This window comes from Danio rerio, chromosome 3, assembly GCF_052040795.2.
Source record: "Danio rerio strain M-AB ecotype USA chromosome 3, GRCz13ab, whole genome shotgun sequence".
Classification (NCBI taxonomy): Eukaryota; Metazoa; Chordata; class Actinopteri; order Cypriniformes; family Danionidae; genus Danio; species Danio rerio.
Window position 1 is genome coordinate 30,166,756 of NC_141023.1, and position 24,696 is coordinate 30,191,451.

Here is a 24,696-nt window from a genome sequence, read left to right on the forward strand (position 1 = left end):
TAATCTAATTTATACATATTAAACCTCTTTAAGAATATTAAATGTACATGCTGTATCACTAAGTGTTAGTTTTGAGTCACAGCTCTGAAGTTCAATTTCAAACAGTTTATTTTATTTTCAAGATCTGAGGTGAGCTATCTGCTGCTGCTTTCTGTATATGGCAATAAATGTAATGTAAAATGACATTCAAACTAACATTATTAGCATTTAACACTGAATAAAGTATATAAGGTGTACATGAGGTCATCATTGTCAGTTTTCTGTTGTTCAGCTGCAAGAAATAAAAGCTGTCTCTAAAATACCAATTTGAGGTGTTGGTTAGAACTGAAACTTTTAATATGAAAATGTCCCTTCTATCACGTGCCATTGGTTTTTATAGAACAGAATTTAAATCTGCCTTGAGAAAGCCTTTAGGCTCAATCATCAGACTCACTCCTTTTAGTCCTCAATTTGGCAACCTGTGCTTGTGTTTGTCTTGATCCAGGAATGCAATATCTAGTGCAACCACTGGGTGTCCAACTTACATACTGCACATTTAAGAATTTTTAGATATTTGTGTTAGAAACAAGACAGAAAATCTAAGTAAAATAATCTTTTTTTTTTGCAGTGAATTAGGCATAAATATTTAGTTTTCGGTTATTTTTGTAATATCACAATCTACCTACCTCAAATTTACCATTGTCTCAGACCCCTCTAAACGACTGCACAGCACATCCAACGGTTCATGGGGTGAAAAGAAAGAGAGGGAGAGAAAACTCAAAGTGTGAGACTTTATTGTGTTAAACAAAGGCCTATGACTCAGTATTAAAAATATGGCAGCTGTTGTACCCACTGCAAGTGCCAGTTCCAAATGCCTCTGCATGTGTGGTTCAGTCATATTTTTAATCACAAGAATGTTAACAGCATTTTAAAAATTGATTTGTCTTTTTTCATCTCTGTGCTTTTTCCAGCCACAAGGCAACATTGATACAAAATCAGACAAATAACTTCTTACAAAATGTATAATACTTCAGATAACTATTAACTTGTGAATCTCACAAGAATCACTGCTTATTAATAGTACAACAGTTGTTATAAGGCAGAGTTAAGGAATCTAGAATATGGTCATGAAGAATGCATAAATGTGTTATAAGAACAATAAAAACATAGTTTACTTATAATAAGATTGTTAATAATTATCTAAGCTAAATCAATTTTGAGTTCCCTATATTTCCTTAACTTTTTTCAAAAATAAATAAATATAAAACAAATGAGGGCAGCACAATGGCTGAGTGATTAGCACTGTTGACTCACAGCAAGAAGGTAGCTGGTTTGAGTCCCGGCTATATCAGTAGGCATTTCTGTGTAGAGTTTGCATGTTCTCCCCTTGACCGAATGGGTTTCCTCCAGGTGCTCCGATTCGCCCACAGTCCAAAGACATGATAAATTGGCCGTAGTGTATAAGTGTGAATGTGTGTGTGTGTGTGTGTGTGTGTGTGTGTGTGTGTGTGTGTGTGTGTGTGTGTGTGTGTGTGTGTGTGTGTGTATGTTTTCCAGTGATGAGTTGCAGCTGGAAAGGCATCCACTGCTTAAAACATGCTGGATAAGTTGGCGGTTCATTCAGCTGTGGCGACCCCAGATGAAATAAAGGGACTAAGCGAAAAGATAATTAATGAATGATTGTAATTCTATGACGATTCATGATGATAAATGTGTATTCTTTTTGTAAAACCATGATTCATTTACTAGGATTGACATTTATTAGGCTAGTTAATAAGTTAATCTGTTAAAAAGAACACAAAAACAAAACAAAGTAAAAATGCATGTAAAAATAAATTACTAAATGAAATACTTACACCGCGTGGTTTCCTTGCTTTCAAAGGTTCAGGCTCAAAAAAACCTGCCAACTCTTGAACTGACCCAAATGTTTTTGTTTATTTATTTGCCACATTCATTGCAATAATCTGTATAGCCACATTTTAACCTACAATTAAACATTTGTCTGTTTATCATTTTGGTGAGGGCGATTTCAGTAAAAAAAAAAAAAAAAAAAAAGAGGGCGATTTCAGTCACAGAGAAATATTTAAAGAACAATGTGGGTATCTACGTGATTGGAGATACAGTTTTAAAAATATATCAGATGCATGGTAAAACAAAACATCTAAAATAACCCCTTCATGTGACGAAGCTCTCAAATTGTGTAAAGGCGATATTAACGGACGCCTAAAGGTCCTGCTCAGCGTCGACTATATAAACTGCACTCTGCCTTCAGAGAGTTCTCAGTGAACGCGGGTGTGTAGTAGCTTGCAGAGGTGAGGAGTTCGATAATGTCTTTTCTTTGTTTTCCCTCTTCAATTGTGTATTTGGTAATTACTTTTGAGTGTATTTGTTATACGGTTTTATTTTAAAGTGGTAGTTCATAATGTATTAGTAAAAGATGCTCTTTTATCGACACCACGTGGTGTGGGTAAATGCTCGAACCTTGTTAATCTTGCTACGACGTACTTGCACGGTCGTTTAAATGAAACCATCCTGCATTTACTTACTTTTTTCCTCGTATTTTTGTTTCAGAATACCAAGTATTTAGACGATTCATCAAGACTGACTGGAGGTGAGATACAGTGTCATTGCTCATGAAGTAACTTGAAGTTTGTTGTAGATTTGTGAAGCGCTTCAGTGATGTTTAGCACTGGGCTCTGAGTTCATGTGTAGACAAAAGTGCAGTTTTGCTCTTGACATGGCAGAACCTGAGAAGTGTAAATGTAATATGAAGTTGTATTAAAGTAATTAAACGTGACGAGTAATCAGCCTTTTCTGTTCTTCTAGAGGGGAGTCTGCTGAGCTGTGAGTGACCTGTGGATGAGCTTCTTTTTTTTTTTTTTTTTTTTGCCCGTTCTTTTTATTGTGTAAGTTTCCTTTGTTCTCTGAAAACCAATAAATGAGACTTTAAAACTGCAAGATCTATATTTTAGTTTTTTTTTTAACATTAGATTGAAGCCATTTTAATATTAAAGGGGTAAAATCTATAAAGCATGTTACTGGAAAATGTAGGATTTGAGCCCTTTGCGGTACACGTGGTTCTTGTCCAGCAGTATACATTTTCTTCCTTGTGAATAAAGTCTGGCATTTAAATTTTGTATTAACTCTTATATTTAGGAATTGTTTTATAAGTGTGGACCGTTTAAATTGATTTAAATCAGTAGTTGAATGAGGTTAAAATGGTAAAGGGAATTTTATTTCCTGCAACGTTAAGCAAATGTAACTTTTGAACCACTTATGACTTATTAACATTCTTCAATATCTTGGTTTAACAAACTGACCAGTTTGACCAATTTATTTTTTGGGTTGAACCATCTGTGGAATAAGCATGCCCCTTTGCATAAAAATCTGCATAGTGAAACAGTTTGACTGACGAAGACGATCTTGAATGGCTGCACTTCCACTGATGTTAAAAATGAGGCTACTGCGATTAGGGGAAAAAGTACTTTGAGAAATCAATCAATGCTGGAGTTCAGTTCCAGCATTTAACAATTATTGTTGTCATAACGTTGGAGTCTCTCCAACAAACTTACCCCAATCTGGTATTTTCTAACTGGTGTTAAAAAGGAGGAATGAATTTATTATAATTTTTTTTTTATTAAGTTGTAAATGACAGTAACTGGGCATTAGATAAAAGCAAAGAAACTAGTATGGCAAGAAGTGTTCACAATTTATAATCCATACTAGTGTATATATATTCATGTTACTAGTACCCTTTCCATTAAGTAACAATGCTTATTAGACAGTAGTGCTTTTTTTTTTTTTTTTTTTTTTAATACACTAGTGCTTACTTATTAGACACTTTATTAGAAACTGCTACCCATGTACTGTTTTTATATACTAACTACCAGTACATAAAATATGTACTAGTCCCAACTAGAATACATACTACTAGTCAACTAAATAGCAAATATCTTAAATCTCAAAAAAAAAAAAAAAAGGAATTAGTGTTTGTGTAAGCACTAGTATGTATTCTAGTTGGGACTAATACTTAAAAACAGTTTGAACATAATAGTATCTAATAAAAAAAGAACTACCGTCTAATGAGTAAGCACTAGTATCTAATAAGCATTTGTACTTAATGGAAAATTTACTAGTATACATAAATTAGTAACAATAGTTACCAGTCACTATTAAAATAAGTACTAGAGTCTATGTAAAATGCACTAGTATCTAATAAAGAACTATAGTGTCTAATAAGTACTAGGCCTTAATAGAAAATACACTAGTATCTAAAAAAAATAAGTATTAGCAACAGGAAACTAGATATAGCCAGGGTTATAAATTAAATGCCAAAACAATTTGCCATAACCGATGGTTTAAAAAAAAAAATTCCAGAAGCCATCCCAACACTGTATTTTCCCCATGTAAATGCACCCATAAAGTCATCAGTTCATTATTAGAAACCCCAAGAACTAAAATGTGTGTATTAGTCAAAGGAGAAATGCAATCCTGAGGGGGACTCTAGGAATGTGGCTGAGAACAACGTCTTTAGATGAAAAAACAGGAAGAAAAAAGACTAAGGAAAATGTCAACATATTTCTGGGAAGATAAAAAAAACTTGCACAGATCGTTGTCTTTAAAATTCCAAATCATTTTCTGATCTTAACTTAGTATGTTGCCTTGGTAAAGACAGCTGAATGATATTTGGAACGTTGTGAATGAGTCTCTCGGTTATTCTGGGTGCATTCCTTTTAAATGGACAGTTCACCCAAAAATGAAAATATCCTCGCCATTCAATCTCCCTCATGTGGTTGTAAACCATTTACATTAAACAATAAAGTAAACAGACCACAAGCCACTCAAAGTAATTCCTGCATCTTTTATTATAATTCTAATAACCTTTATTCATTTCTTAAAACATTTTCATATGTGTATATGAATAGGTATAATCGCATACACATATATTCTGTAAATAACCTCTTATCTGTTCATAATTTCTTCATTTTAAAAGAAAAAAAAAAGAGATGCTTTCTGCACACCCTGGACGGCTACTGCATAACTGCTCGTGTGTTTGACCTGTGAGCTCTATCCCGTCCCACACTGTCCAGACTCTATTGGCCATGTGATCTTCAATGTGCGTGTTTTATGTATAACAGTTATAAGAAGATGTTAAAAATATGGCGTGTGGAGCTTGAGGGCTTAGAAAGACCAAAATGTCCTATCTTTTTTGCCATTGTCCAATCTTTCATTCAGACGCTAACTAGGGAAGAGAATTGTGATTTTTACTCCACCTAGTGGACAATACAGGTAAGTGAGGGTATTTACCAGTCATCAGGGTACAACACCAGCCGCGTTTGATGTGAATCAATTCGATGAACTGTGGAAAGATGAGACAACAGGGGACACAGGATGTGTAGAAAGCATGATTCCAATACACATTAAAACTCATGTTAAACATTTGGAAGACAGAGATTCTTTAAAACTCGGAATCCTTTTTTTTCCATCTCAGAATAATAATTTCATTCATTGTCCTTACTGTTATCAACATCACTATACTTACCAGATTTAAACATAAAAAAAAAATACAATTAGTTCCTCAATCTTTTTGTCCAGTATGAGTAAGATAAAGTGAGCAGTATGATGAATGAAGATGCCACACTCTTAGAAGATGAACAGATGAAAGATATGGAAATGGAGGGGATGAGATCTTTACTGATGGTTCTGAAAGAGAGACAGACAGGGAAGTAAGAAGAGTGAAGGCGTCGGTGTTTTGGATGAAAGTAATGACTAAAAGGAAGTATGTCTAAAAGGATGAGGAGCCCTTTTAATTGATTGAGCAACTATTTGTGGTGTTGGAGATGAGGGCTGGAGGTCACTAGATTTACTTATAAGTTTGTGGAAGGGAATATGAATGTAAAGGGTAAATATATGGTCACAGACAATAAACTCCTTGATAGTCCTTGCATACAATGTCACAATTGTGTTTCGAAAGGGGGAAGCAATAGGGTGAGGGACATTGTGAGATATGAAATCTTGTTTCTAAGTAAAATCCTAGAGGTACAAAAGGATTGAACACATTGCATGTGGTCACTCAAAAACAAAAAAAAAACAAAAACAAAGTCAAGCATAAACAGCATCCCAGCAGAAACAAACAAGAAACACTGCAGCTTGTAGAGATAACAGCAAGGACCATGAGAACAATGACTGCAATAAATAACATAATCTCTTGTTAACTCAACAATAGAATTCCAGACCCATTTAGAGTTTAAAAATTGTTATAGGAACAATCGTTGTATTAAAACAGATTAGCACGTATCCCTCACCCATGTCTGAGTGCATGTTCGTCCTGCCTCGCCTCCATAGAAAGTGTTTTGATTTTTGGAAGAAGAGAGGGAGAGTGACTTGGAAAAAGAGAAATACAGGCAGTTTGGTTTTTCCTCTCCCTCTTCTCCATGCTGTCTCCTGTTTTAAAATGGAGCCTTGATATCGTGGATAGGTTCGTTGAAGTTGTAGTTACTTCTATATTTTGACAGTCATTGGTAAAAATGTTGATAAATTTGCAGTGTGTGTATATATATATATACTTTTCTTTTTACAATGTTGTACCATCCTTCGTTAAAAGATTTTTTGCGTATTTTGATCGTCATCTTGTTTCCGTACATAGATATTTTACTGTGTCCCATTATGTGTCATATAAATAAAAGACATGGGTGTAGTGTGTATATATATTTATATATCAGTAATCTGAGAATGTACTGTGTGTATGTTTGTATGTGGTAGAGTATTTATGTGTGTTTTCTGTTGGTCTGGGCACTTATTTTTGCTACGGGTTTGTAATACAGTGACCAGTCTGTATATATTTATATATATATATTATTTTTTTTTCATATATATAGAATTTCATTATAAGACATGAGAAGGTAAAGAATTTCTAGTGAAATATAAGATAAGCACAAGCCTCAATTTGGCTTTGGCAAAATAGAATCCTCCACTGGTGAGGTAAAAACACATAGGCTAACAAATCACGGTCATGCCTCTAGTGATAACCTTTCACATTATCATGTACACACACGCACACACTCACACAAACAACAGGAACCCACGCATCAACACAGTCTTACCAAATAAGTGCCTGCCATAAAATTGACCTCTATTTTAAGGGCTTCCCTAGTCGTGCCAGACAGGAGGTTTGTCAGTACTTGTCCTTCCAGCAATGGTCTCCATTGAACCTGCTCTAAAAATGATACCCTTAGTAAATGTTTGTCAGTTCTAGACTCAGCTCAACATCTGAGAAAAAGAGAAAGACAGCAAAGGAGGTTTCAATATCTCTCTTTCTCCCTATCTCTTCCAAAAGAAAAACAGAAAAGATAAGACCATTTTGATTGTTTCCCTCAAATTATTTGGCTCAGTTATGTAGTATGTTACCTTCTCATGTTGTGAACATGTTTAATCCTACAGAGATAGATCCCCCTATGTGATTTGTTCAGTTAATTCCAATTTGACCACCTTGTGAGTGCCTGCAAGCTCAAACTAAGTGTATTTTGTTCAGAGGTTGACATGCGGATGTGTATGTGGGTGGTTATGTTTTCGTTGACTGAATCACACATGTAAGCGCAGGCGTGTTCACAGTTCAGACAGGCCGTCAACTCTCTTCTGTATCTCTCCATTCATAAGCAGGCAGTCTGATTTCAAAGTCACCTCATCCTGCTTTATTCTTCATTCAGGGAATAATCTCTGATGGCAGCAGTTGTCACCTCATCTTTCCTGTTCTCTCAACTCCGGTTGGCCTCATCTCTCCTTCTGTTTGTCCGTCCATTTCGAGGAGAGAGAGCAGAAATGGGGAAAGTGCTAGAAGACAGCCTGATGATAGGGGGGGGAAGGTGGAAAGTCTTTATAAGGAAGTATTTTTCTCTTGCTCTCCCACATCCCCCTCTTTCAGTTCTCCATTTCTTTCCCCATGCCATCCTGGACCTCATGCAGTGGCCCACTCCAAGTGTTCTCTGAAGTTAGCAATCAATAGCATATCAAGAGTTACCTTAAGTATAATAGCTTTTTTGCTCATGCACTACCCCTCACCCTAATCCCTCTCCATTGCAGACATCCCTTGCATCTCTCTGCTTCCCCCTTTTCTCTCCTCTCACCTGTCCATAACTCTCCTGAGCGCCCTCTCTATGTTCATGCGATGGCCAACTCGGGTCACACCCAGGTCCAGGTAGTCATCCTTGGTAAGAGAGGGCAGGTGCGTGCCATCAATTTCATTGTCTAAGAATCGCTCCCTGTGTTCACCCAGGTTCAGGTAGCCCAGCCAATCTGCAACATCATACTTGGTCCAGTATGGGAGAGGTTTTGAGGCAAAGGGCTTTGTGGGTGAGGGGGGTGGAAGATGGGGGTAACTCAGGCAAGTGGGTGGAGGAATGGGGTGGAGAGGTGGGGATGAAGTCCCTGACAGGAAGTGAGTGGGTGACAGGGACCGTGAGACCACCAGAGAGGAATTTGGAGGAGGGGGAGCACCCGAGGGGGCAAATAGAGGCGGGGAGGGGGAAAAGTAGGGGTCCCCAAGGGGATTGGCAGGTGAGGGTGGAGTAATAGAACCACGAAGGTCATACAGGCTGCTATAGAGGGGTGTAGTGGGGAGAATAGGAAGGGAAGAGGGGCGGGGAGGGCCAAGCTTGGGACGGTCAGATGGAGAAATTAAAGGGCTGGGTGCTCGTCTGCGCTGGGCATGATGCGACTCTGACTTTCGTGACTCTCGACTGGGAATAAATTGGAACTCCAGAGCTTTGGTGCGATAAACAGGCCGGTGTTTGGGTGAGGTGGGGTATGGTGAATATGATGAAGGGGAAACAGGTGAATGGGATCGGGGAGGGGGCTGGGATGAGGCAGCAGGGGGCTGAGGGGAAGGAGATCGAGCCCAGTTTGAGTAAAGTGGCTGGGAGGAAGGAGTGGGAGAGGGAGACAAGGCAGGCTGAGAGAGCTGAACTGGAGATGGGGAGCTAGAGCGGACAGAGGGAGGACTCAGTGCACCTGTTGAGTCCTCTGAGAACCTGAAATGAGAAAACAAATTAGAACAACAGAATAAAAGATAAGATAAAAAGATAGAATAAGAAAAAAATGACAGTTAAGAGAAAGAGAGAGCAACGAGGTATAGTGCAACAGTTACCTGTGTCTGATGTGGGACAGACAGACGTACATGGACAGTGCAATAAAAAGCAGAAATCACAAAAAGAGAGGAACAGTTTAAACAGACACAGTTACGCATTACACACTAGTGTTCACTGGTGTTTAAATCATTAATAAAAATTGGTAGGTACAAAACAATTTTACTGTTGCAAATGAACACAGGTTAGTCTATATTTCCAAAGAGTCCTTTAAAAGGCTCAGACTTTTACTGACTCATGGAATCCAAAAGCACACTATGCCCATGCAGCTGAGAGATTTTCATGCCACATGCCTCGCTTCAAGGCCACCATGCAGACACAAACATATATCCATGCACATGTACCTATACTATTGGTAACACAATTACCTATGTCTGCTCAATGATCTCTGGGCCCCCCAGTTCTCTGTTCCTTTACTTCTCTGCTGTAATTTGGTGCTTAGTTCATTAATGATGTTTGCTTTCATACCAGTCATGGGAGGATGTAGTTTACGTGGCTCCACATATGTTCCCACTATCTGGCCCCCTCCCTCCCCCATGGTCTGTGATGCTCCAGTCGACCCATCTCCCCACAGTGGTTTTATCTCTGGAGTGCGGGGCCGGTCAAAGTACATTACAGAGGAGCGAGCAATCCCTGGCCCTTCCCTCATCCCATAGCCATCACGGGCACTCAAATCCTCCTCCTCTACCTCCTCGGCCTCATCCTCTTCCTCTTCCTCCTCTCTACGACGGTGGTATGCAGGAGGTGCTGTGCTGGTCTGGCGTCGAAGATCTCCAGCCCGGGTGCCTTCTCTGTACCTCTGTGTTTTTGGGTAGGTGGATGCAGTGCTAGCGGCTTTGGCATTGTGCATTTCAAAAGTCTGCCCATCAAGGTAGCTCATGTAAGACTCTAAAAAGTCTGCCCCACTTGTCCTGTCAACCTCAGTTGCACCATCTCTCCCTCCAATTCCACCTATGCTACTCATCCCTGCTCGTTCCAACCTCTCTCTGACCCCACTACCACTGAGTGCAAGAATGCTGTCTAAGTGATGATCACTGCTGCTTCGGCTGTCCAGCTCCTCAATCCCAGAATCTACCACTGTCTCCTGGGACTCACCACTCTTGGTTGCACTAGGTGGTGGATGATGCTCTGCACTGGGACGCCTACTACCCCCTGTAGCTACTGTGGAGACAGTTGCTATGCGTGTGTGTGGTGTGGCAGCAGCAGTAGTACTAGGAGAGGTGACAGTTGTAGAAGCAGTTGTGGAACAGCTTGCGGTCACAGTTGAGGCACCTCTGATTGATACAGAAGTTGCAGGGGTGGATGATGCTGTTGGTGGACCCCGGTAGGCAGGTGGAGCTGGAATAGAGAGAGGTGGGGTGGGAGAGGAGGAGCGTCCAGTTGTGTGTGTACTGTTGTATAAATGTTGTGACTGAGATAAGCCAAAAGGTCTATGGTAGCTGTTGGGTGGTGGAGGAGGTGATACAGAGGGAGGTGGAGGTGGTCCAGATGTCTGAAGGGTGGAGGGGGAGTGAGGTGGTAGTGGGTTGGGAGAAGATGGGGAGGGCGATGGGGCAGATTGTGTTAGGTTTGCAACCTCACTGTCATAGGAGGTAAGACTGGAAGTTGTGGAATCTCCTGCCTGAGGTGACGGTAGGGGTGTGTGAGCTGGAAAGCCTGTCATAAAGGAATCTTTCGAAGTGGGCGGGGGTGGTGGGGGAGGGGGTGGTGGAGGATGACGCTGCTGACGGGCTGCAACATTGTGAGAAATCATCGCAGAGTAACCCAAACCACGATCAAAACTATTGGCAAACTCTAGAGGTGGAGGAAGAGGATCAGCAAACACAAACTCATCATCTGCATCTACTGAGGGAGCTGGGGGAGGCAGAACCATCAGGCTTGTACCACTTCCACTTTCACCTGTGGCTCCTGCTGTAGGACGCATAGGGGCTGCTGTTGGAGGAGGAGATGGAGGCGTTAATGAAAGAATGTACGCTCCAGCTTCACTCTCCATCCTCAAGAATGAGGGGCGTCGAGGCTGCTGGGTCATTGGTTGTGATGACTGTTGCTGATACTGGGTTTGAGCTTTTTCTATTTCTCTTTCCCTCTCTCTTTCCCTCTCTCTTTCTCTTGACCTCTCTCTTTGACGTTCTCTTTCACGCTCTTTAAAGGTGGGCTGATATTGCTGAGATTGATAGTGGTGTGTGTGGACAGTTTTATCCTCGGAGAAACGAACCCTTAGGCCTTCTCTGGGAGCAGAGGTGCCAGCTGCTTCCCTATCCGCACGCTCTCCAACCCCAGCTTCTTCACTCCAGCTACTCCCTGCTCCACGCAGGATCCTAGGAGATGGAGGCCGAGTGGATGTGGTGGTGGCAGCTAATGATGAGGAGGTAACAAGATATGAAGAGGTGTTTGTGGATTGAGCAGCAGAGGAGGTTGCAGAGGAAGACGAGGCCATTGGGTAGGAAATGTGTGATGTTGGCTGTGAAGTGGATGAGGAAAAGGCCCCAATGCTTGACAACTGACGGGTAAAATGATGTTCAGTGGTCCTTTCCCTACGTATACGTCCATCATCCTTCAAGGCACGTTCCCGTGCAGCCAAAGCCAAGCCTAGAGGGGATGAAGGGTCCAGTACTTTTCCAGTTAGTGGGTGAATAAAAGTTGTGGTGGGGGCTTGCTGCTGCTGCTGCTGCTGTTGTCTGGATCCTGCCCCATAGAAGTCAGCAGGTACAGACTTAGGCTGGTAATCCCCTTGAGGAGCAGGTGAGGAGTACTCAGGCAAGCCAAATGCAGGAGGCATACTGCGTGTGTGATGGATAAAAGTATCACCTGAGAACATGCCTTCATCTATAGATTTGGATGGTCGCAGGCGTGGTGAAGGCTGGGAACTCAGCTGCTGTTGAGAAGTCTGAGTCCGCCCTCCTGCTCCTCCAGCTCCACTCAACTCTTCCTCAGCAGAAAGAAAAAAGGAGGCACTCTTGCGTCGTGCTTCATGAAATCGTTCTCTGTCCCTGCGAGCTGCCCCTACAATGGCAGCACCAAACTGGCTGGTGAAGTCCAGACTCTCTTGAGTACGAAGTGATGGCAGTGATGGGGGTGGAGGAGCAGGTATAGATGGAGGGGCTGGTGGTGGCACGGTTGGTGCAGGTGGGGGAACAACAGGTTCTGGTTTAGAACTGTCACTTTCTCCTGGGGGCGGTGGTTCAGCCTCCACACTGCTGCCTTGGCTACTGCGTCCACTACTGCTGGTGGAAGGGGCTTTAACAATGATAGTTGGGATTGGAATAGAGCTCTTCTCCACTGACACCTTTGCTTCTAGAGTGTCTTGACCTTGACGCAGGTCTTCCACCTTTGACTGTTTCACCAAGGGCCCCTTTCCTCTACGAGCACCGCCTTTTGGTACACCACCAGCCCCTACCCCCATTCCACTCCGGTCCATTCTGGAAGGTTGGTTCTGAGTAGTCTGCTGCTGTTGTGGAATCACAGTAGCGACACTGGTGGGTGGGACTGCATTGCTGTAACCCCTTCTCAATGCTGCAGCTTTGGCCCCAGCCACTCCTCCAGCCCCTGCAAGATCTCCTGTGTACCCAATCACCTTCCTGGAGGCAGTCCTACTTGGTACAGAGGGGTGGGCTTGGGCATGGGAATAAGCAAGGTCCCCAGTTCCAGACCCAGTAGGTGGTCCAGGGGACCTGTCCCTTGGTCCGTGAGTAACATGTACTGACTGTGAGTAGAGTTGATAATGTGCAGCAGAGGAAGTAGACTGAGACATAGAAACAGACGGCTGTTGAGATGTCTTGCCCCTAAAGCCAAGCGGAGGAGCTGAGGAAAAAGGGGGCTCAGGGGGTGCTGTAGTAGGTGGAGGAGGGATTTCATCTGGGCCAGGTACTGAAAGACTACGGGCAAACTTCATGGCTGGAGGATGAAGAAACTGCTTCTCCTCCTCAGGAACCCCTGCAGAAAAAAAAAGATGAAATACATTTTCAAGAAAATGTATAAAGGGAGAATTAAAATAAAATGTTTCTAAACAACAAAGACGAAAGAAAAATATATTTGGGAGACAAGATAAATGTACAACATTTGGAAGTGAGAAAAGAACCAAAAAAGGAAAAGATATATTTATTTTCTAATACTGAGCAAAGGACAAACAAAACAGGATACAGAAAAGAGACCATCTTGTAGTCTGTCTGTCTGTCTGTCAGCTTGTCTGTTTATTACCATGACTGATCAATCTCCGAACATGTACAAGCTAACCTCCTTACATTAGCAATGCTGTTTTATGTTAGTGCAGACAAATTTTAGTTACAGTCTGTTATATTAAGACAAATACAACACACACACAATGTCTACAGTACTTGATGGCACAGAAAGTGACACTAACAATAGCTACCCCCTCAGCATGCAAAAGAAACAGGTATTGAGGTTGTTATCTCTAGTGCACATAAAGGTTCCAATTTTGTAAACTAAGAAAGTAAGAATTTACATATTTAACATCACATGAATGTTTTTTGCCTTCATGCCATGGGATAGCAAGCATTTTCCCTGTACAGTCAGTGTGCTCTTATTATTATTATTATTATTATTATTATTATTATTATTATTATTATTATTATTATTATTATTATCTTGAGGGTTATAAATGGGCTGTCAATTTTATAGTTCAACCAAAAAGGAACACTGATGCTGAACACCAAAAGTAAAAGATTCAAAAATAATAATAATAACATTCAAATTTGTTTTAATAATTGGTTTGTCCTAGATCCCAGTCAAACCCCTGACAAGATTCCTATGAAGTGTTTGAATTGTACAGTCACTAATCTGGAGCAATAAAGCAATACAAATGATAAGCATTAAAGCAAACCCACAGCTGCACTCTTTGGAGTGCTCTCAACGCACGTACCATAGACGTACACCAGTATGGTTAAACAGACACACAGGTGGGCAGACAGACAGATGGACAAACAGACAGCCTCACCGATAGACTTCTGTCGCAGCATACCGTGCGGGGGGCCATGGCCAGACACAAATTGACCACGGTCGTAGCCTAACCCTGCCCCAGATGATGTCATCCCCATTCCAGTTTGGTCGAAAGTTGGCTGGCAAAAGACATAATAAATGTTAAAAATAATAATATACATTAAATTATACCAAGATTTAAAAGAATGCAATTTAGAAATCTCTAGTAACTACTGTACGAGCTCACACACAAACCTCATTATAAAAGCCTCTGCCCCGTTCTCTTTTTACCCCCTGAACCCGGGGCCCTGGAGCCTCATTTGTATTAATGGTCTGCTGTGCTGCTGCTAAAATCTCATCCAGTTTATCTGACAGAGAAAAAGAAACATGAAAAAAAAGAATGATTTCGTTCATTCACTTACAGTACAACTTTACATTCTTAGCTTTAATTAGGCCCCATTTACGCGAATACGTTTTAGTTTTAAAATGCGTAAGTTTTGCTACAGTTACACCATTACACCAAAGTTTTCAAGCACCAAAAACTGAGCTTTTGCTGAAGAGGTTGTTTTCATTTTAAAACGCTGCTGCTGCGTGTCAGTGTGGATGGAGGAAAACAGAGACATCTGAAGACGGAGGCGGGGCTGCAGACATTCATCTATCTGATTGGGGCTTTTCCTTAATATTAAGTTGCCTACACAAACTTCAGTCTTGCATCTCCTTATAAGTTCAGACTTTGCAAGTTTGATATGGAAAACTCCCGAGGACACATCGGGGAAAACTTCAGAATTAAGGAACATGAACTTTATAACATCATTCACATTACCCTAACTACGTTGTTCCACTTTCTTAAAAATAAAACGAAAACATGATTTGAGGAACTGCCTCTTTTCATTTTGATATTAGCAACTTAACAGACACCAAAAATGTTGAGATGTCCTGTAGCTAAATATTTTTATGACTGTCATCTTCACTGTATGCATATTTATAACAAAACAAAGCCTATAACATAACTACCTCCTTTCATTCTCATTGAAAATACGAAACATACCGTCTCTTTTGCTGAATATCAGATTTAATAATCAATAATAACCTTTATAAATGTATAACATACAATATTTTTATACATTATAAGAAATAAATGCAAGCAATCAGTCAAATGTGCAGAATCAGTGTACGTGGTTACATTAATTAATATATTAACTTTTCTTTGTGCTCAGCCAAAACAAGTTACCTGAGAACAAGAAATAGATTCAAAATACGAGGGATATGTTGTTAGATAGAGAACAAAATGAATTAAATATCACATTTAAGAAATATAGTGAGATTAGATCCAGCAGTAGATCCTTGATGAACAGTCCGACGTGCACAGCTCTCATTGCTGCAGTGCATGCCAGAGTGTGTGTGTGTGGTCACGTGATGTGCATTTTCATATGTATAGTGTGGATGAAGAGTTGTTCAGAAACGCTAGGTGAAACGCCAATGTGGACGCAGATCGTTTTCATTCTAAAACTAAAACGCATTAGTGTAAACGGGGCCTTAGGAATTGTTGACTCAGAATGAACTTTTCCATACAATGAAAGTCTTTTTTGGTCACAATAAAATAAATTTAACACATCCAGGGGTGCATTTTCCAAACAACAACATAAGTCAAGGCTGAACTAGCACGATGCATCATTTGGGAAAAGAACAAAGTCGTGAAGGGTGTTTCCCAAAACCATAATTGCTTTGTCGCAGATCCATCGTTTGAACCATGTTAGTTATAACATAAAACGTCCATAATGATGCTCTTAACGGGGTAGTAACTACTTCTTTACAGAAAATACCCCATACATTTTTTATTTTTTTTTGCAAATTATATGCTTTTACATGGACACACATTTTTTTAAAAAATACAATATTAGTTTTGGTAAAAACATGCGCTTGTTACTATATTATTTGAAATATATGGAAATGGCACATATAGGAACTATATATGTTTCCTCTACAAATATTATTTAGAATATTCCATATGAAATCACTTAACTAACACGTATTCTAATCTCATATATAAATCATATTAATCGTTAATGTTTGCAGGCCTAATGTACAGTAGGCTATTTATAAGGAAATTTAAAAAATCCTACCTAATAACGATAATAATAATAATAAAAATAATAATAATTTATTATTATTATTATTATTGTTATTATTATTATTATTATTATTATTATTATCAATATTAAGCAGGATATTGTTTTTTTAAATGTTTTTTGAAAAGTCTACTTTTGCAATTTGACACATTCAAACCACTGTAGAAAAGTTCTAACCAACAGGTCCATGTCACATACAGTACAGATATAATTATTAATAAATAACCTACTATAAATTAAAATCATTAACGTATGCTATATATTTTGTTTTCACAAGCTTTGGAGACGTAACTTAAATTCCACTTTAAATAAGTCACCTATAACTTTCGTCATGAGTCACGGCTGTGTTCAAAATGGCATAAATGTTTTCAAGGTGTATTACGAAAGGAACACAATTGTCAATATTAAGATAGCTTAAACTGAAATGTAAAAATACTTTGAAAGCAAATTGCACCTAAGAGAGATGACTAAATTTTTATTTTAATCATTCCAAGTTTAAATATTAGAATGTTCTAAATGAATAGGGCTTAGGGGGATAATGGGGAATAGAACACAACCAGGAACTATGCTTCTAACTACAGCTCTAGAGGTGTAGTTGCAAGTGTACAAGTTTGTGACGCAGTTTGCGAATGTTGGTTGGAACAATGGATTTGGGAAATGCCAAATCAATGAACTGTTTGTAACAACGGAACTTGCGACCTCTGTTAGCTAATGATGGTTTTTGGAAATACACCCCAGATAAACTCAGAAAATTTTGCATATTGTTCACAAGACTTTCATCAGTTTTCACTATATGGAAGAGAGTAGCTCATGCTAAACTTCTCTTTGGTTCTCAGCCACAGAATTACATAAATGCAAATAAATGATGAGAGAATTTGAATTGTTGGTTGAACAGTCAATTTATTTGCTAACTTTATGTATTTCTTAGATGTATTGTATGTGTATCTTACTCAAAGCCATCTGATAAACTGTCCTCTTCTTCTCTGTAGCTTGTGAAGATTCGAACTCTGTAACAGCCAGACAGATTTCATGTCATAAACATTTGGCAAACCCATTAGATCAGGTGTTTCATAAAAGAAAGAACGAAACAAAATGCATTACCTGATTTTTTTTTCCATGGGGCAGAGGCTGTGATCAAGCAAACAGAGAGTCAATGTAAGGTTGAACACCACCAGTAATACTCTTTTAATACTACAATCACATTATCATCAACTATCAAGTTAGCAAGAGATTAAACACTATTTTTTTTAAATTTAGGTCAGACACTACACTCAAATCCAGAATGTGCACAACAGTTCATGACAACATCAAAGAAATGTGAATCTGAAGTGCTTCTTACCTCTGTCCACTGTGTATGGAATGCCAGGACAGACAGAAAAATTAGGGAGGTTACAAGACAGGTTAGTAAGACATGTCACCAAAAACAACCCTTGCGTTCAAAGTGTGCAGGAAAGGTTTTTAAAAGCCACGCGTGACAATGTAGGGATTGTGTATCTGTGTACATTTTTCTTGGCGCACATAAAGCTGAGGGATTCTACAGGAATTAAAAGAGGGGTCTACAGTAGGCTATTTTTAAGGAACACTTAAGTTTTTTCTTTTTTAAATATGGCTCATTTTACAACTCCCCTACAGTTAAACAGTTGAGTATTATCATTTTTAATCCATTCAGATGATCTTGAAACTTGGTGGAAGCACTTTTAGCTTAGCTTAGCTTATTTTAGTATAGCTCCTTGAATCAGATTAGAACATTAGCATCTCGCAAAAAAAATGACTTTCGATAATTTTCCTAAAGCTTGACTCTTCTGTAGTTACATTGTATACTAGGACCAACGGAAAATTAACATTTTTTTTAAAACAACTTTGATGATGTACCATAACTGCAGCAGGCACAATGATTTATACAGCACATGAAAATAGTCTCTAGCTAGGTAACTTCCAACTGGTCTACCTGCTTGCACAGGGTGGGTGTGCCAGTTGTGCTGCCTAAGGGTGTACTCTCAATAGGCTCGGTCGCCTTGAACCGTGCTTCGGTTCTTCCCACCACTATCCCCCGATGGCCTGCACTCACACTGCATCTTTACCTTCCGAGCCCGAGCACGATTACGTCATTGATGATGGGACTGTTCCGTTTAACAGAAGAGAAGCGCTCTCGCTCTGTACAATAGAGATTGGTTTAGTAATATTGTTTTGTATTATTTGAAACTCTTTTGGTCATTTTTAAGCAAGATGCTAAAGGTATTTTCCAATTCAATGATCTATGCTAAGCTAAGCTAAAAGTGCTCCTGCCAGACCTGGGACCAGTTTTGAAAAATTGTAATCTGGATCAAATTGGTCCAGATTTGAAAATCCCATGTTTTTCTATCCAGGATTAACTGATCTATCTTTCTTTTATGATAGTTTTTAAAGGAACATTGGGTTCAATCATTGTTACCAAATCCTGCTTACCCAACCCTTAATGAAACCAACAGTGTGGAACTAACAGTTGTCACAAACAGCCATTGTTTGTTTTAATAGTAAGAAACAGAAACACTGCAATCAACAAACGTTAAACATTTTTCAGTTCGTTCTAATTAAATAATGCTTTGATATTGTTTTGTTGTTGTTTTTTACCATATCTCATTAGATTAAACATACTTCATAAAGGCTTCAAATATGAAGGATTTTTTTATATTATCAGTAACCCTTAATATTTTTTTATTTGCTTTATTTCGTTTAAAACACGGAATCCACCCTTCTGATGTGATCAGAATAATCCTGTTTATTTATCAAATAGATCCCAATCTGAGTTCAAAGTTTTAAATAACCCAAGGTTTCATCTAAATCAAATGTAAGATTGGATTACATCTTAATTAAAAATCCCTCTGTTACTATTGAAAAACCCATTGCCAAGATGTGATCTAATTTGTGATCCAAAATCCCACTGGATTACTTTTGAAAAACTGGGCCCTGGAAATCGCCTGAATGAATTCTAATTGATAAAACTCAAGTTTAACTCTAGGAGAGTTTTAAATGGGCATATTTTAACAAAAACAAGTGGAGTGTTCCTTTACGACTTATCATCTGCCCTTTTGTCTTTATAGAGTCATTTCTGTCTTTTTTCCATGTAAGCGCTTCCGCCTTTTATAAGGTGCTAGTGCAGAGAGACATTCATGCTACAGCAATCTCTGCTATCTTTAGAGCACGGCAGCCAGTGAGGTGGGATGCAATACCAGGTGGAGAGGTGAGGGCGTCTGAAAAGGTGAGAGCTCTTCACTTACACTAAATTGCTGCATTTGATTAGTCACATGGTAATAGATAATGCAACACCTGCACACATTAACCACCTTAAACACCTTCGGTACAATGAGAAGATACATCATTATAAGTACTCAAACAGCACTATAGGTAACAGCAGACACAGATTACTCTTATGCCCTGAAATAGTCTTCTTTCATCAAGTCTAGCCTGAAAAGTAGATTCTGGACAAAAACACCCGCTTAGACAGGAAGGCACCCCCTGACTGAAAATCTGAAAGAATTATGGTTGGTTGTTCTACATGTGATGTTTAAAGCTGCATGTAATGATCTAAAGATGTCACACACAGTAATCTGGTTTGCTACAGTGTTATTTCATTTAAAGGGTCACGAAACACCCAAAACACATTTTTTTTAGATGTTGACAGTTAAATATATGCCACACATTGCTAAAAGCACAATTAGGACACATATATTTAACTAAAAAGTGAAAATTGGAAGTTTTTGTGTTGTTTAGAGCAAATTTGTTTCTTTCGGTTTAAACAGAAATGTTAAAGCCACGTCAAAGCAATGAGATCATTGTGTAAAATCCAGCGTGGAGATACAAAGTGACGTCATTGAGCTTTCAGCACATCTATTCATTAATTCATAAGAAAGACTTGGTTCGTACCAATCAGCGCACTCTATTGTGAACGTGATGCAAATTCATTAATTTGCATGAAATAGCTTCGAAGACTCTTTTTACCTGTTACAGTGTTTAGAGAGACGCCACGTTGTGTTGCCAACTTTAATTAAAGAGAATTGTTCGGAGACATGGGTCATTGATGTTTCTCTTTTTAAATGTGCTGAAACAAAAGTTTTGTTTCCATTTTCCCACAATGAAAGCACAGCTCGCTAACACGCGACAAAAATATGTTCGAAATTAAAAAAATGTACCCGAGAGCTTGGTAAAATCCAGATTTGCCGCTCGTCTTCTTTTTAAAAAAGACGCAGTTCTAGTTCGTGTTGATTGTCCTGTCTCTACGCATTTGGTAAGTGTGTGATCAAAGTTCTCTGTTTATGTTTATTTAAACGGCAAAATTAGTATCATCAGCAGTATTTTTTTCAGTTTTTGAAGATATACCTTAGTCAAAATTATTTAGTTACTAAGTTTACAGTAATATCACTGTAATATTATGGACTGAAACTCCTCCACTTCCACAAAACTCTTCCCCTTTTCATGCAAACCCTCTTTCGTCACTCGACACTCCCACCCAAACAAAGCTGGACTCACCCACTTTCCTGACTTTTTTTTAAACTAGTGGTGTAAAAACACCCCGCTGAGACAGGAGGGGTTTCATGGCCCTTTAAATATTAGAGATGCACATATATTAAGTTTTGACTGAAAATAACTGCTAAGAATATTGGGGTCAGTAAGATTTTTAAATGTCTTTTTTTTTTTTTGGAAGAAGTTTGAAATGTTCAAAAAGGCTTTTGATTATTTTTTAAAACAAAGTTCAGTACAAACAGTGGAGTAACACAACATTTTATTTTACTGTTTGTTAAGGAATAATTTTAGATAGCCAGACTTTTAGCTTAATTGTCACTTGATCATTCAGAAGTTATTCTAATATGCTATTTTGGTGCTCAAGAAACATTTATTATTATGATATTTATGTTGAAAATGCTACTTAACATAGAAGAGCAGCAATTATTCTAAATGGTATGGTTTCATAACTATATATTAGTCTTTCCTCTCTGTATACATATTATGTTCACTCTTGCTAGAAGAAAATAATAACAACAAGATACTGTCCCCAAAAGTTTGAATAGTAGTGTTCATATATTAGACTACTAAACCAATGTCAATAAGACAGCCAACATATTGTCCATTCCTACTCATATTCTTAGCAATGACATATACTTCAATATAATAATCTGGCAAACATTTCCTAATGCGTTTGGTGTTGTATGTTTCTTTAGGGACTGGATAATGAACCCGTTCTCTCTGATTTCTATAAAGTGCATAGAAATGAACCCGTTTGACTTTAGTCAGTACTCACCATTACTAAATGTATAACCCACACACTAATCTGATTACTGAAATGCTAGAAACTGGGCTTAAGAGAGTGTTGATCTACAGTAGACACTGTGCCACAAGGGACAGTGAGCTGTGAGACTATTGTTTGGGCTGAAGAGAAGAGAGAAGGGTAAAAACATGCCTCAGTGGACTAGACAGGTGAGGACTGGTTCATAGGGGAAGGTTTATACAATGATTTGGATGACAGTAAGAAGACTTTTTGTAGCTGGTGGGAAACTGAAATGATTGAGCCTGATTGCCTTGATGTTACAGATGCCTGATTGGTAAGCTAAATGATTATAAGTCATGATGGCATCTTTTGCCAGCACATACTGCCCCTTTTTTGCTATGCCCACCATATTACTACAGCACTAAGGAACCAGTAAACCATAAGGGAAGTGCTATAGATTGAGGTTTAGGGTTAAAGCTAATAAGGGTTGCAGGTGGAGGATTGAGGGAGAAGGTGGGAGGCGGGGTGGGGGATATAAAGGTTGGTAGGGGACAGTTTTTGGGGGTTACCTGTAGTGGGGGTGCTGGTAGTGACAGTGTGGAACTTCTGAAAGAACAGTGAAAGAACATTCTTAATGCTGTCTCTCTCTCTCTTTCTTTCGTTTCCTCTGTAACTCTATGCCATCCAGTTCTAACTCTTCTGTCCATCAGTTTCTTCTTCTTTTCATTATTTGTTTCACTGTGATAGTTTACTCTGCCATTCACTCTCTCTTCTTCAATCCCTTTCCCTTCTGATTGTTTAAACTATTCCATTTAGCTCTTTCATCCTCTCTTGCATTTCTCTCATCTCTTCACTGTCATCTTTCTTTCTCTCTAAACCTTCTGGTTCTGTCCTCTAGCGCAGTGATTCCCAATCGAGGTAAGCAAACCCCAGGGGTTACATAAGCAGGGTGTGCTTAAAATGATTTTTTCTTTCTAAATGATTTAAAGAGAAATTAATCTTTAAATGTATTAAGTTCAAATATGAATGTAATTGTTTACTGTTCGGGATTTGCAATATGGGACAAAGATGACTTATTTCTAGCATTAAAACAATAAAAGTGTAATACAGATTTAATTTTTTATTTAAGTTTTTGTACATAAGAATGCTTCTTGTTTGTTTTAAGCAATAATAATGAATATTTTACCAAGATTTACAGAAGACTCTAAAATGTCATTCAGTTTAACAATAGTTCACATTTCAGACAATATTGTCAGGCATATTTGGAACAGGAATAATTTGAAGGAATATTAAAAGATTTTCCATCACAAAAAAATGCCACATTTTTTATTACATTTAGAAATATTAATTAAAAATATATAAATTATAAATAGTTAATAATATTATAATACTATATTTAACAGCATTACTTTGTTTACTGTAACGTTATTAATTGCAGCCTTAGCAAGCATAAAAAAACTTTGGAACGCTATTAAACATACAGTATAAATCACATACAAACATCTGACAGGCTTTCTGTGTCAATTGATTGAATAATAAAGCCTTGAGATCATTTCTGGTTTGTTCTAATAAAAGGGGGTCAGTAAAGTTTGGGAAACACTGCTCTAGGATTTTTAAAACATATTTTATTCTCTCATTTCCCCCATCTTACCCATCTCTTCCAGCTCTGATGTCATGGATTTGGAGCGCAGAGCGATAGCCGGTGTGCTCAGTCTTTTACTCTGCTGTGGGACTGTATGTGGAGAAAAAGAGTGAGACACCAATGTCATCATCATCTCACTTCTTTTTTTCCTATGCAGTATGAAATTCTATCCCTTACTTTTCTTTCTGACCCCTTCCTCCATATCAGGATTTCGAGTAACCATGACAACCTTGACCATGAGACTGTTACCGCCTTGCCTGATCATATTGACCACCTGCCTGTGTCCCACCTTAACCACATTCTGACCATTCACCTAGAGAAGAAACAGAGAAAACACACAGAGAGTCCTTGAGTAATGAGGACAATTCTAGAGAGACTCAAATAAGGAGGACCAGAAACAAAGGTCCATGATGTGGTTTTGCAGACACCTCTATAAGGAAGTCTCCCATTCGCAGACCAGCTCTCCAGGCCACGCCTCCCTCGTCGACAGACTCAAGGTACTGCAGTGCTGGAAAGGCTGGGGTGGGAGTGAACTCTTCTATAGGGGTCTGAGCTACAAAAAGAAACAGGACATTTATGTAATCAGTCGAGCGTGGATAACCAAAATGTTCTCAATTCATCATTCACACACCCTGGTGTTGTTCTAATACCATATGCTTGGTTTTTCAAAAACTAATTTCACCTCAGACAGACCTTTTTCTTAGTTGGATTTGGACATTCACTGCTGAATTAGATCATGTTCTGAAGTAGAAAGTAATTTAGTTCCTATAACAAAAATAATTTCCAGTGCCTGCGATGTAAACCACACCAAAAGCATGTTCTTCTGACCATAGTTCTACACTGTAAAAGATCCTGGTTGCCTTAAATTTTTAAACTGAATCAAGTTAACCTTATAAATCCATTGAACTTATAATATGTTAAACTGACTTTAAACAGCTCGCGTAACTTATATAATTAGGTTAGGCTGTCAGGACAAACTAATCACATAATTTTTATACAGTGTAGGAACTGTGGAAAAGTTCAATAGTATCTGGATGCAGCCTTTATGATGCAAGCGGAGATTGCATCCCTTAGAGATGCAATGTCAGACACAATGCACTCAATGGAGCTAGTGACGTCACTGTGACAAATAGGGTTGGGGGTGGGGTTAGGTGAGCCCATTCAAAAGCATGGCATGCAGCGCAGATTGCATCTGCACCAAGTCTGCAGCCAAACCCATCTTGAAAAGTTTCCTGAGTGTGAAAATCCCCATGATGTATCACATTGGACCATTTTGAGTCGAAGAAGGACATTTGTGGGGTTTTTCTGCGTGTGTGTGTGTGGTTGAAGGACCTACTGAATTTGAACAATGCCAGAATGAGTAATTTACAACTTAATTGGGGGAACTATCCAAGATTTAGAATACATGTCAAATCATGAATATGCATATAACAATGAACAAATTGATGAACGGTGATGAAAGTCAAATGTCCTAATTCCTATTTTGGGAAGCATTGTGTATGTGTATGTGTATGTGTGTGTGTGTGAGAGAGAGTGAGTGAGTGAGTGAGAAAGAATTTGAATGAATGTGAACTTTTATGCTGTATGTGAATAACTTAATGACTTTCAAGGGGGTTGAGAACATTTCTG

At 38.8% G+C, this 24,696-nt stretch overlaps 1 protein-coding gene, 1 long non-coding RNA gene and 1 other non-coding gene across 8 annotated transcripts in view; 2 read left to right on the plus strand and 1 right to left on the minus strand.

The window, feature by feature from the left end:
* Positions 1 to 2,257: 2,257 nt before the first annotated feature.
* si:dkey-105i19.5 lies at positions 2,258 to 6,080 on the plus strand. Of its 2 annotated transcripts, XR_015480940.1 has the most exons (3): positions 2,258 to 2,291; positions 2,551 to 2,590; positions 2,806 to 6,080. It is a non-coding gene; the product is annotated as a si:dkey-105i19.5 (long non-coding RNA). The 2 variants fall into 2 exon arrangements; XR_015480939.1 differs by lacking the exon at positions 2,258 to 2,291 and having other exon boundaries at positions 2,454 to 2,590; positions 2,806 to 2,937.
* LOC137490050 (small nucleolar RNA SNORD88) lies at positions 2,648 to 2,737 on the plus strand. The gene has a single exon (XR_015481570.1). It is a non-coding gene; the product is annotated as a small nucleolar RNA SNORD88 (small nucleolar RNA).
* Positions 4,975 to 24,696, minus strand: part of shank1 (SH3 and multiple ankyrin repeat domains 1) — a 167,119-nt gene continuing 147,397 nt past the window's right edge. For 3 of the 5 annotated variants that reach the window (XM_087244603.1, XM_087244602.1, XM_087244601.1), the window contains 4 exons: positions 23,496 to 23,620; positions 23,245 to 23,380; positions 23,077 to 23,157; positions 20,490 to 22,031 (listed from right to left, as the gene is read on the minus strand). In XM_087244603.1, the coding sequence (XP_087100729.1) occupies positions 21,991 to 22,031; positions 23,077 to 23,157; positions 23,245 to 23,380; positions 23,496 to 23,620 (383 nt within the window). In that variant the 3' untranslated portion in view covers positions 20,490 to 21,990. Of the gene's footprint in view, positions 5,683 to 6,846; positions 7,962 to 8,102; positions 9,006 to 9,487; positions 13,053 to 14,073; positions 14,195 to 14,309; positions 14,423 to 17,133; positions 17,191 to 17,284; positions 17,397 to 20,152; positions 20,162 to 20,489; positions 22,032 to 23,076; positions 23,158 to 23,244; positions 23,381 to 23,495; positions 23,621 to 24,696 lie in introns of those variants that run through there. The other 2 variants (XM_087244604.1, XM_087244600.1) reach the window with 2 other exon arrangements.